The sequence below is a fragment of the Bolinopsis microptera genome, chromosome 3 (genome assembly GCF_026151205.1).
Source record: "Bolinopsis microptera isolate Bmic1 chromosome 3, MBARI_Bmic_1.0, whole genome shotgun sequence".
Taxonomy (NCBI): Eukaryota; Metazoa; Ctenophora; class Tentaculata; order Lobata; family Bolinopsidae; genus Bolinopsis; species Bolinopsis microptera.
The window spans coordinates 72,235-84,521 of NC_087074.1; the positions used below are offsets into that span (position 1 = coordinate 72,235).

The following is a 12,287-nucleotide window of genomic DNA, read 5'->3' on the forward strand; positions in this document are numbered from 1 at the left end:
TTATAATTGGACTGTTTGGATAGATCTAGTTTCGTGTTTGCTGCATAAAATTTGGCGAGAAAATATCAATGTAATAAAGAGGGTGGGGGGGAGGGTGACACGTCCGCCAGTGAAAATATTAATGTATATCAATCTGAAATGTTGAAAGCTATGAAAGATAATATTTACCCCGACACTCTCGTAGTTTTGTCTCATGAGAAGGTAGATGCTGGCGATAGCTTCCTCCCTGACTTCCTTGATAGAACTTGCACAGTGTCTCAACAAGTGGTAACAGAGAGAGGAACACTGGTCAGTCTCTTCTTCAAATATGATATGCGGGAACTGCAACACAATTTTAGTTACTAAATCAACCATATCAGACAGTATCAAGTTGTAATGAATACTCTGTGTACGGTACCATATCAGACAGTATCAAGTTGTAATGAATACTCTGTGTACGGTACCATATCAGACAGTATCAAGTTGTAATGAATACTCTGTGTTGCTCCATCACCACTACATTGGTACATCGGCCCGGGTCAATATACCTTAGTTATGACAGAACGCTGGGTAGCGAAGACAAGGCGCATCACATAAATTGACTGGTTGGAGCTCATCATGAGTAGGATTACGTCCAGGATCTTTGAGACTAGCGGGGAGGAAAGGTTGACATGTCCTCCTTCAGACACACTACCGCTCTGAGGGGGGCATATTATTGTTATCACTAGTGTAACTCGTGCCCACGGCCGGGACTTCACTATCGCAGTTGAATTGCAAAAGTATAAACAGCGCAAAAGTTAAAATTGTGCATAAGTATAAACTCGCTCAGTTGAAACCAGGGTTGGGAAAAACGCAAATGGAATTTAGGGTAACGATCTAGGGTAACGATACTCACCTCCACAAGTAGTTCGATAGTGTCTAGGGTAACGATACTCGTCTCCGCACACACCAGCGATTCACTAGCTTCTTCCTCACTGGACTGATCATCAATTCCTTCACTTTCTGCAGGTTTTGTTTTTGCAGTGTGCAAATTCCTTGTAAACCCTCTAGACCCTGACATCTGATCTGTCGATGCTTCTGCAGAATAAGAACTTGAAAACTTCGCAAGGACTGCAAAATGTATTTAATTTTTTCCGTAGAGGGCAACTTTGCCACAATGCAACTGGGATCTAAAAGAAAAAACATGAGAACGAACGTTTTAGATGCCTTCCCCTCATTCCTTTATCAGTCATAAACATAGCCTCTAGTTTCAGTTTTGCTTCCTCAGCTTTTTCAGCAGACCGGTTCGTTACTTTGTTCTTTTCCGTAGCCTAAAAAGTTAAATGATATCACAGTGTTCAGTGCTAGCAAGAACGCTGATATCACAGTGTTCAGTGCTAGCAAGAACGAGCGAGTTAAAAAAAAACAAAACATTGAATCTCATCAGAAGTCGTTCAGAAAGTTCATGTTTAGTTTAAAATATTCTGTACATATTCAGGCCTGCCTAAAAAAACAAGCTTAAAGTCAGTATTAAGGATCTGACTAAATCAACTGTAATAATTCAAATCAATTATAATAATAATAAATTGAAATTAAACACTTTTTTAGAGACTTATACTCAGTAGTGTTTAAACTAGTCATCCCAGAAAATAACATTAATACTATTACTAAGGTAACATTTGCTTAAAAATATATCGTCAATACTAAAGCCAGAAAAGATCCGACACCAAATATGACCAAACAATTATTTCAAGTCCAAAATATGTGAGCTTGCATCCGAACCGTGTGCTCAATTTGTGTCGTACCAAAATGGCGCCGTCTGTTTGATCAGATATGGTGTTATAAATTCCATTATACTTCAATCTCGATTTAAATTTTAAAAATACAAAAATATAGATTGATTTTATTAAAACTTTCTCATTGGGCAAACTTTCTCATTGGGCACACGCATATTTTACTCTCATATTTGATACGAGAGAATCGCCATTTTCGAACGTGAGGAGAGTTAGGACTCCTCCAACTTATATGTACACGGATGTTTAGCCTCTATGAACTTTTTAACATATTTATTTAAGACATCATTATTAAAATTCTGATACAATAATTTAATTTTAAGAGATTTTACATCTTTAATAAATCCTTCTAAATTCGTATTTACATTACATAGTCTAAATAATTGTGAATAAAATACATCGTATTGTGAATAAAATACATCGTATGATCTTCTATCAGGGACGTTCGATTTAAAATTAGGCATGCTTAATTTTAGGTCATGAGTATTTTTGCCGGGAATACTCAAAAATGTCTCAACAATTATTTTCGAATCTAAGAAATTCAATAATTTTTGAGAATGAGAATTTGGCAGTTTCATCGGGACTCTCAAAAATAGTCACAAAATAAATGATGGACCACTCTAACGAAAGCTTGTGGCTTTGTCGACTATACAAATTTGTTTTCAAGTAAATCAAGTAAATTAATCAGCTAATTCTTACCGGGTGATACTCAAAGCAGCTAACACACAATTTGATCATCGATATTAGAGTATTAATCCTGTGCGGTTTCAGTGAAATCAACCATTTCTTCAGCAGCTCGTCGTCGCAATTCTGTGGGGATTAAACGTTTTGGTTCTTGTTATAATAATAACTGATAAGATAATTGGGTAGATAAACTCTGATAATGCAATACGAAGTGTAACAATCTTGTGTACAGTAAATTAAATTAAAATAGAGAAGAGAACTAGTTGACCTTGAGCACGGATAGAACGCAGAGCAGAAGAGTCCTGGTAGAACGGGGCGGTATTTGGCCCTGCTTCTTGTTGCCACGTAATGTGTTGCTAGGCGACTGAGCTATCCCCTCATCCTCATAACTACGGTCTGTGACTGAGGCGGACCGGCTGCCAGACTTATTGAACTCCTTCCACAGCTTGTCGTATACATCCATCACTATGGTAACGAAGGGGAGGTAAAGCGAAGCTACTCGTGATCTTCTGGCCACGTCTTGCAGGGACGACTCGTTGTCATGGCGATACAGTATATCACGAGTCAAGAGGATCACAGCTCGTTGCAGTGTGGGGCTCCTGCGACAAAATTTGTAATCAAATCATGCTTTTGGTCAGGTTTGTTGGCCAGTATCAACTCCATTTTTTGGACTTTGGTCGCTTATACGGCCTAAGCGGTATACAAATAAAGCGTTATTATAAAGGGTATCAATAAGAGGTCTCGACTGCCTAGGCGTCAAACCTTGGCAGTCGGTAGTTTTCCTCTGGCCCGGGATCGGCTGACCCTAGGGACCAGAGGCTAAAGGTGTAGAGACTAAGTGTATCTACAAATCTTTCGAAGTTGTTTTTACAAGAGACAGGGCTTGCTACGCAAGGGAAGAAAACCGGGAGAAACAATCACAAATTATACAAATAAATTTGTTTTATTAGGTTGATAGCACAATCTGGGTGAGGGGCAGGTTGATAGCACAATCTGGGTGAGGGGCAGGTTGATAGCACAATCTGGGTGAGGGGCAGGTTGATACCACAATCTGGGTGAGGGGCAGGTTGATACCACAATCTGGGTGAGGGGCAGGTTGATAGCACAATCTGGGTGAGGGGCAGGTTGATACCACAATCTGGGTGAGGGGCAGGTTGATAGCACAATCTGGGTAAGGGGCAGGTTGATAGCACAATCTGGGTGAGGGGCAGGTTGATAGCACAATCTGGGTGAGGGGCAGGTTGATACCACAATCTGGGTAAGGGGCAGGTTGATACCACAATCTGGGTAAGGGGCAGGTTGATAGCACAATCAGGGTGAGGGGCAGGTTGATACCACAATCTGGGTGAGGGGCAGGTTGATAGCACAATCTGGGTGAGGGGCAGGTTGATAGCACAATCTGGGTGAGGGGCAGGTTGATACCACAATCTGGGTAAGGGGCAGGTTGATACCACAATCTGGGTAAGGGGCAGGTTGATAGCACAATCAGGGTGAGGGGCAGGTTGATAGCACAATCTGGGTGAGGGGCAGGTTGATAGCACAATCTGGGTGAGGGGCAAGTTGATAGCACAATCTGGGTGAGGGGCAGGTTGATAGCACAATCTGGGTGAGGGACAGGTTGATAGCACAATCAGGGTGAGGGGCAGGTTGATAGCACAATCTGGGTGAGGGGCAGGTTGATAGCACAATCTGGGTGAGGGGCAGGTTGATACCACAATCTGGGTAAGGGGCAGGTTGATACCACAATCTGGGTAAGGGGCAGGTTGATAGCACAATCAGGGTGAGGGGCAGGTTGATAGCACAATCTGGGTGAGGGGCAGGTTGATAGCACAATCTGGGTGAGGGACAGGTTGATAGCACAATCAGGGTGAGGGGCAGGTTGATAGCACAATCTGGGTGAGGGGCAGGTTGATACCACAATCTGGGTGAGGGGCAGGTTGATACCACAATCTGGGTGAGGGGCAGGTTGATACCACAATCTGGGTGAGGGGCAGGTTGATACCACAATCTGGGTGAGGGGCAGGTTGATACCACAATCTGGGTGAGGGCAGGTTGATAGCACAATCTGGGTGAGGGGCAGGTTGATAGCACAATCAGGGTGAGGGGCAGGTTGATAGCACAATCTGGGTGAGGGGCAAGTTGATAGCACAATCTGGGTGAGGGGCAGGTTGATAGCACAATCTGGGTGAGGGACAGGTTGATAGCACAATCAGGGTGAGGGGCAGGTTGATAGCACAATCTGGGTGAGGGGCAGGTTGATACCACAATCTGGGTGAGGGGCAGGTTGATACCACAATCTGGGTGAGGGGCAGGTTGATAGCACAATCTGGGTGAGGGGCAGGTTGATACCACAATCTTGGTGAGGGGCAGGTTGATACCACAATCTGGGTGAGGGCAGGTTGATACCACAATCTGGGTGAGGGGCAGGTTGATACCACAATCTGGGTAAGGGGCAGGTTGATACCACAATCTGGGTAAGGGGCAGGTTGATAGCACAATCTGGGTGAGGGGCAGGTTGATACCACAATCTGGGTAAGGGGCAGGTTGATAGCACAATCAGGGTGAGGGGCAGGTTGATACCACAATCAGGGTGAGGGGCAGGTTGATACCACAATCTGGGTGAGGGGCAGGTTGATAGCACAATCTGGGTGAGGGGCAGGTTGATACCACAATCTGGGTGAGGGGCTGGTTGATACCACAATCTGGGTGAGGGGCAGGTTGATACCACAATCTGGGTGAGGGGCAGGTTGATAGCACAATCTGGGTGAGGGGCAGGTTGATAGCACAATCTGGGTGAGGGGCAGGTTGATAGCACAATCTGGGTGAGGGCAGGTTGATACCACGATCTGGGTGAGGGGCAGGTTGATAGCACAATCAGGGTGAGGGGCAGGTTGATAGCACAATCTGGGTGAGGGGCAGGTTGATAGCACAATCTGGGTGAGGGGCAGGTTGATAGCACAATCTGGGTAAGGGGCAGGTTGATACCACAATCTGGGTAAGGGGCAGGTTGATAGCACAATCTGGGTGAGGGGCAGGTTGATACCACAATCTGGGTAAGGGGCAGGTTGATAGCACAATCAGGGTGAGGGGCAGGTTGATACCACAATCAGGGTGAGGGGCAGGTTGATACCACAATCTGGGTGAGGGGCAGGTTGATAGCACAATCTGGGTGAGGGGCAGGTTGATACCACAATCTGGGTGAGGGGCAGGTTAATACCACAATCTGGGTGAGGGGCAGGTTGATACCACAATCTGGGTGAGGGGCAGGTTGATAGCACAATCTGGGTGAGGGGCAGGTTGATAGCACAATCTGGGTGAGGGGCAGGTTGATAGCACAATCTGGGTGAGGGCAGGTTGATAGCACAATCTGGGTGAGGGGCAGGTTGATAGCACAATCTGGGTGAGGGGCAGGTTGATAGCACAATCTGGGTGAGGGACAGGTTGATAGCACAATCTGGGTGAGGGGCAGGTTGATAGCACAATCTGGGTGAGGGGCAGGTTGATAGCACAATCTGGGTGAGGGACAGGTTGATAGCACAATCAGGGTGAGGGGCAGGTTGATAGCACAATCTGGGTGAGGGACAGGTTGATAGCACAATCTGGGTGAGGGACAGGTTGATACCACAATCTGGGTGAGGGACAGGTTGTAAGTGTATTTAACCCAGGCACAATCTGGGTTAAATACACTTACAGGACATTTAAGACATGGTAATTGGTAAAGGCACACTTAATGCACATTTAAGACAAACACAGAACACTGCATAGGCACCGGCATGCCGCGGCAGGTGTGGTTCTCTTATGCGTAGAAGTTAATACTTCACAATTATAAAGCGCACTGTACTAACGTAGAGAAGTTGAGAATGTGAGCCTCCATGGATAAGAGGAGTCCAACTAAATAGTGTCTCTCGCAGTACGTCTTATTCAGAGATGTCAGGCTCTGTGCAGTCTTCGTCGACTTGAGCTTAGCTTTGAACTGGAGATGATGAAGGGGTAATGAAGAGATGAAAAATACCTCTGCTGATCCTCAAAATTGATCAATCTTTCCTTTACCAGCCCTATTGGAAACTAGCTCTCCCTGTACCCCTCCTTTACATGCTGTATTGGAAACTAGCTCTCCCTGTACCCCTCCTTTACAGGCTGTATTGGATACTAGCTCTCCCTGTACCCCTCCTTTACAGGCTGTATTGGAAACTAGCTCTCCCTGTACCCCTCCTTTACAGGCTGTATTATATACTAGCTCTCCCTGTACCCCTCCTTTACAGGCTGTATTGGATACTAGCTCTCCCTGTACCCCTCCTTTACAGGCTGTATTGGAAACTAGCTCTCCCTGTACCCCTCCTTTACATGCTCTATTGGATACTAGCTCTCCATGTACCCCTCCTTTACAGGCTCTATTGGAAACTAGCTCTCCCTGTACCCCTCCTTTGCAGGCTGTATTGCAAACTAGCTCTCCCTGTACCCCTCCTTTACAGGCTGTATTGAAAACTAGCTCTCCCTGTACCCCTCCTTTATAGGCTGTATTGGAAACTAGCTCTCCCTGTACCCCTCATTTACAGGCTGTATTGGATACTAGCTCTCCCTGTACCCCTCCTTTACAGGCTGTATTGGAAACTAGCTCTCTCTGTACCCCTCTTTTACAGCCTGTATTGGATACTAGCTCTCCCTGTACCCCTCCTTTACAGGCTGTATTGGATACTAGCTCTCCCTGTACCCCTCCTTTACAGGCTGTATTGTATACTAGCTCTCCCTGTACCCCTCCTTTACAGGCTGTATTGGATACTAGCTCTCCCTGTACCCCTCCTTTACAGGCTGTATTGGATACTAGCTCTCCCTGTACCCCTCCTTTGCAGGCTGTATTGCAAACTAGCTCTCCCTGTACCCCTCCTTTACAGGCTGTATTGGAAACTAGCTCTCCCTGTACCCCTCCTTTATAGGCTGTATTGGAAACTAGCTCTCCCTGTACCCCTCATTTACAGGCTGTATTGGATACTAGCTCTCCCTGTACCCCTCCTTTACAGGCTGTATTGGATATTAGCTCTCCCTGTACCCCTCCTTTATAGGCTGTATTGGAAACTAGCTCTCCCTGTACCCCTCCTTTGCAGGCTGTATTGCAAACTAGCTCTCCCTGTACCCCTCCTTTACAGGCTGTATTGAAAACTAGCTCTCCCTGTACCCCTCCTTTATAGGCTGTATTGGAAACTAGCTCTCCCTGTACCCCTCCTTTACAGGCTGTATTGGATACTAGCTCTCCCTGTACCCCTCCTTTACAGGCTGTATTGGATACTAGCTCTCCCTGTACCCCTCCTTTACAGGCTCTATTGGAAACTAGCTCTCCCTGTTATACCCCTCCTTTACAGGCTGTATTAGATACTAGCTCTCCCTGTACCCCTCCTTTACAGGCTGTATTGGAAACTAGCTCTCCCTGTACCCCTCCTTTATAGGCTGTATTAGATACTAGCTCTCCCTGTACCCCTCCTTTACAGGCTCTATAGGATACTAGCTCTCCCTGTACCCCTCCTTTACAGCCTGTATTATAAACTAGCTCTCCCTGTACCCCTCCTTTACAGGCTGTATTGGATAGTAGCTCTCCCTGTACCCCTCCTTTACATGCTGTATTGGATACTAGCTCTCCCTGTACCCCTCCTTTATAGGCTGTATTGGAAACTAGCTCTCCCTGTACCCCTCCTTTACAGGCTGTATTGGATACTAGCTCTCCCTGTACCCCTCCTTTACAGGCTGTATTGGAAACTAGCTCTCCCTGTACCCCTCCTTTACAGGCTGTATTGGATACTAGCTCTCCCTGTACCCCTCCTTTACAGGCTGTATTGGATACAAGCTCTCCCTGTACCCCTCCTTTACAGGCTGTATTGGAAACTAGCTCTCCCTGTACCCCTCCTTTACAGGCTGTATTAGATACTAGCTCTCCCTGTACCCCTCCTTTACAGGCTGTATTGGATACTAGCTCTCCCTGTACCCCTCCTTTACAGGCTGTATTGGATACTAGCTCTCCCTGTACCCCTCCTTTACAGGCTGTATTGGATACTAGCTCTCCCTGTACCCCTCCTTTACAGGCTGTATTGGATACTAGCTCTCCCTGTACCCCTCCTTTACAGGCTGTATTGGAAACTAGCTCTCCCTGTACCCCTCCTTTACAGGCTGTATTGGAAACTAGCTTTCCCTGTACCCCTCCTTTACAGGCTGTATTGGATACTAGCTCTCCCTGTACCCCTCCTTTACAGGCTGTATTAGATACTAGCTCTCCCTGCACCCCTCCTTTACAGGCTGTATTGGATACTAGCTCTCCCTGTACCCCTCCTTTACAGGCTGTATTGGATACTAGCTCTCCCTGTATCCCTCCTTTACAGGCTGTATTGGAAACTAGCTCTCCCTGTACCCCTCCTTTACAGGCTGTATTGGATACTAGCTCTCCCTGTACCCCTCCTTTACAGGCTGTATTAGATACTAGCTCTCCCTGTACCCCTCCTTTACAGGCTGTATTGGATACTAGCTCTCCCTGTACCCCTCCTTTACAGGCTGTATTGGATACTAGCTCTCCCTGTACCCCTCCTTTACAGGCTGTATTGGATACTAGCTCTCCCTGTACCCCTCCTTTACAGGCTGTATTGGAAACTAGCTCTCCCTGTACCCCTCCTTTACAGGCTGTATTGGATACTAGCTCTCCCTGTACCCCTCCTTTACAGGCTGTATTGGATACTAGCTCTCCCTGTACCCCTCCTTTACAGGCTGTATTGGATACTAGCTCTCCCTGTACCCCTCCTTTACAGGCTGTATTGGATACTAGCTCTCCCTGTACCCCTCCTTTACAGGCTGTATTGGATACTAGCTCTCCCTGTACCCCTCCTTTACAGGCTGTATTGGATACTAGCTCTCCCTCTCCCATTCCTTTACAGGCTCTAATGGATGCGATCGATTCAAAAATTCTATGTTAGAGCCTGCCACCGAAGTAATGCCTGAGGTGAATGGTGATTATACCAAAGGGAATCCATAACATCAATTACATTGAAACAGGATAAAATAAAACGAATCACAATAGGACATTAATATCTGATGGGAACACCAGTTTAAAAGGTATAATAGTCTGACATCCTGCTACTACTACTACTACCCTGCTGTATAATAGTCTGGTATAATAGTCTGTGCCACACAATAAATCAGTTTATTTACATCTTCAGCGCTTTTAAGAGAGTCGCATGTTGCCACTATTAGTAGCGTGTGATACCTTTAATTACTCCTTTATAAATATCTCCGGGATTTCGACGCGGGATCATATTATCACTCAGCCCGGCCCGCTGTTAGATAAACATCTCAAGGTGATATCATCCCGCCCCGGAAATTTGTATAAACCCGGCCCGCTTTTTAGTCGTAACTGATGTTTATCATTCAATTCTCCGACTTACAATAATCAATGATACTGCTGATTAGAACAGTTAGACGCGCGATCACGTGGGCGCGTCACGTGCGTACCACGTGCCACCAATAGCATACGCCGAGTCTATACCACGTAACACGAAAGCGCACCACGTGATATGAAACATCGTAACCGTCCACTTCTTTTACACGCAAATTCCTGGGAACGTTGCCAAAGCAGCTAATTCTTGGAATTTCTCCAACGCGTGGCGTGAGAAGTTGGCGACTAGCCAGCTACCCTTATCCGTGATTCCGTGCCCTAAAAATAGTATTGTTTTGCTTGCTCTCCTTCCAGCTCTTGTTCCTGCTAACGTTCAAGCTATTGCTCCACTATGACAGATCGGTTTGACATTCAGATTGATGAACTGAATCCCTTGTCGAAATCGCCGGAGATAATTATAATCCATAAACACTTCACGCTCAGGGCTAAATAAATGTAATCCCTCAGCTGGCGCTTCGGGATTACATATTAACACAAAACTCGTGCGCTGCGCGCACTCGTATGTGTTTATCAGATCATCCCGCTAGCGCGGGATGATCTGTTATATAAACCCTTAGCGTGGCGGGTTTATGTTATTATAATATAATATATGGAATCGCTTGTCCATTTTTGTGAATTTTCAGGCCATAAGTTTCTCTTATCGCGACTTCGTGCGGGGTTACAAGTGTGTATTTATACGGAAAACAGTACAGACTAGTACCGACGTACTTTTGACTTTAAGCGAAAATTTGCCTAGATTATTTTGATATAATATGTACTAATATCGTTATTAAAAAATATATATGACTTTTTCTTATGGAGTAATTTAAATTAGAAAAAATATCTGATCTTTCTGAAACTCTCCAACTAGTTAGTCTTAACCTTTTTCTAATAGTAATTAGTACTCGAAACGTATTTTGGACTCTGTTGGATACTTGTCCCAGTAGACCAATTACGAAATCTTCGCGTGAATTGAAATTTCCGTATTTGACATTCTCAATTAATTAGGTAATTTGGGGCCATATCGACAACGGGGTAATGTTTGGATGTCAATTCATGTCGGAAAAGCCAATGGGAATATTTTGTAAAAGTTTTCAGACCCCATTAAAGCTTTCCAGCTCCATGAAGAGGCGATTATTTGGCATGATTCCCAAATATGGGCATGCAGACCTTGGAAATTGATGTAGCGGCCAAACGATACATTTTAGAATCAAATGGATTTCACCACTGTGTTCCTTAATACATTTTACATCTAGAAACATTAAGGGGGGGGGGGGGGGGGGGGGGGGGGGGGGGGGGGGGTAATTGACCAATAAACTAAGGCCTGTGACCGAACTTTCGAGGCGGTTTTCCGGACTCCGGGTGCCCACCGGTGCCCGCGGGACAGCCACGCCCATTTTCGGTCTTAAAAATGGCCGGCAAATTTCAGAATTTGGCCTAACTCAAAATTCCACTCCAAAACTTAAGGTCATCAGGCAATCCTACGTTGATTCTGAAAATTTCATGAACAATTAATATTGAAACGCTATTGAGTTCTATTGTTTTGAGCGAAATCAGTTTCGCGAATATCGCGAACTGAGATATGGGCGATTTTGTTCATTTTTGCGATTATTTGAACACAGAATCCACCGTTAGGTAGATATTGAGCTGATAATCATAGAGAATGCGTAGTTTACAGGCCCTAGTTTGTTGGTCAATTACTATCTCCAAATCAAATTTCACAAAAAAATCAGGGTAAACCCCCCCCCCCCCCCCCCTTAACCTTTAGATTGATAAGAGGAGCGTCACATAAATTATCACATATCTCAATGACCGATCAATATTTTTACATCATGGGACTTCTTCAGCAGTTCAAGGAGTGCCAGAGCTACATCTGCACTGTGTGTAAGGATAGATAAAAATATCACTTTTTAGTCGAGCCACAGCCCCAGAACCTCGCTGGGAAACATGCAAGGATTGGGTGATTTTTTGAAAAAATTAGATTTTGAACCCTCTAGAATGACATGATCACAAATTCATTCAGCTTGATATTTTGTATCAGCTATCCCAAGATATAAAGCTGTGACTTTATAAAAGGATAAATGCTTTATGTATTCACAATTTTTCTCCGTACCCCAAAAATGAGAAGGTCATGTTTTTTTGACTCACCCTGTATTCGTATTTCCGCCTACATTTTAAGGGACAAACTGACACTAAGTTACCAGAGAGATTTAATGTCCGAAAATTTGGTGTTTTTGCGAAGAACCACCGACTTTCGTAACCATTTAAATATGTCTCGTAAAGTATACACCAGGGTGTCCAGGTATACACCAGGGTGTCCCAGGTGATTTTGGATATGAAATCTATGAAATCTATGAAATCTATGAAATCTATGAAATCTATGAAATCTATGAAATCTATGAAATCTATGAAATCTATGAAATCTATGAAATCTATGAAATCTA

General features: G+C 44.8%; 1 protein-coding gene across 4 annotated transcripts in view; it reads right to left on the reverse strand.

Moving 5' to 3' along the window:
* The window catches only part of LOC134812953 (dedicator of cytokinesis protein 7-like), a 132,937-nt gene that overhangs the window by 22,676 nt on the left and 97,974 nt on the right, over window positions 1-12,287 (reverse strand). For all 4 annotated transcript variants that reach the window (XM_063820585.1, XM_063820583.1, XM_063820584.1 and 1 more), the window contains exons 26-32: window positions 6,281-6,408; window positions 2,704-3,034; window positions 2,451-2,561; window positions 1,175-1,289; window positions 875-1,056; window positions 528-677; window positions 169-321 (exon numbers count right to left, since the gene is read on the reverse strand). In XM_063820585.1, coding sequence (XP_063676655.1) covers window positions 169-321; window positions 528-677; window positions 875-1,056; window positions 1,175-1,289; window positions 2,451-2,561; window positions 2,704-3,034; window positions 6,281-6,408 — 1,170 coding nt within the window. The remainder of the gene's footprint in view (window positions 1-168; window positions 322-527; window positions 678-874; window positions 1,057-1,174; window positions 1,290-2,450; window positions 2,562-2,703; window positions 3,035-6,280; window positions 6,409-12,287) is intronic.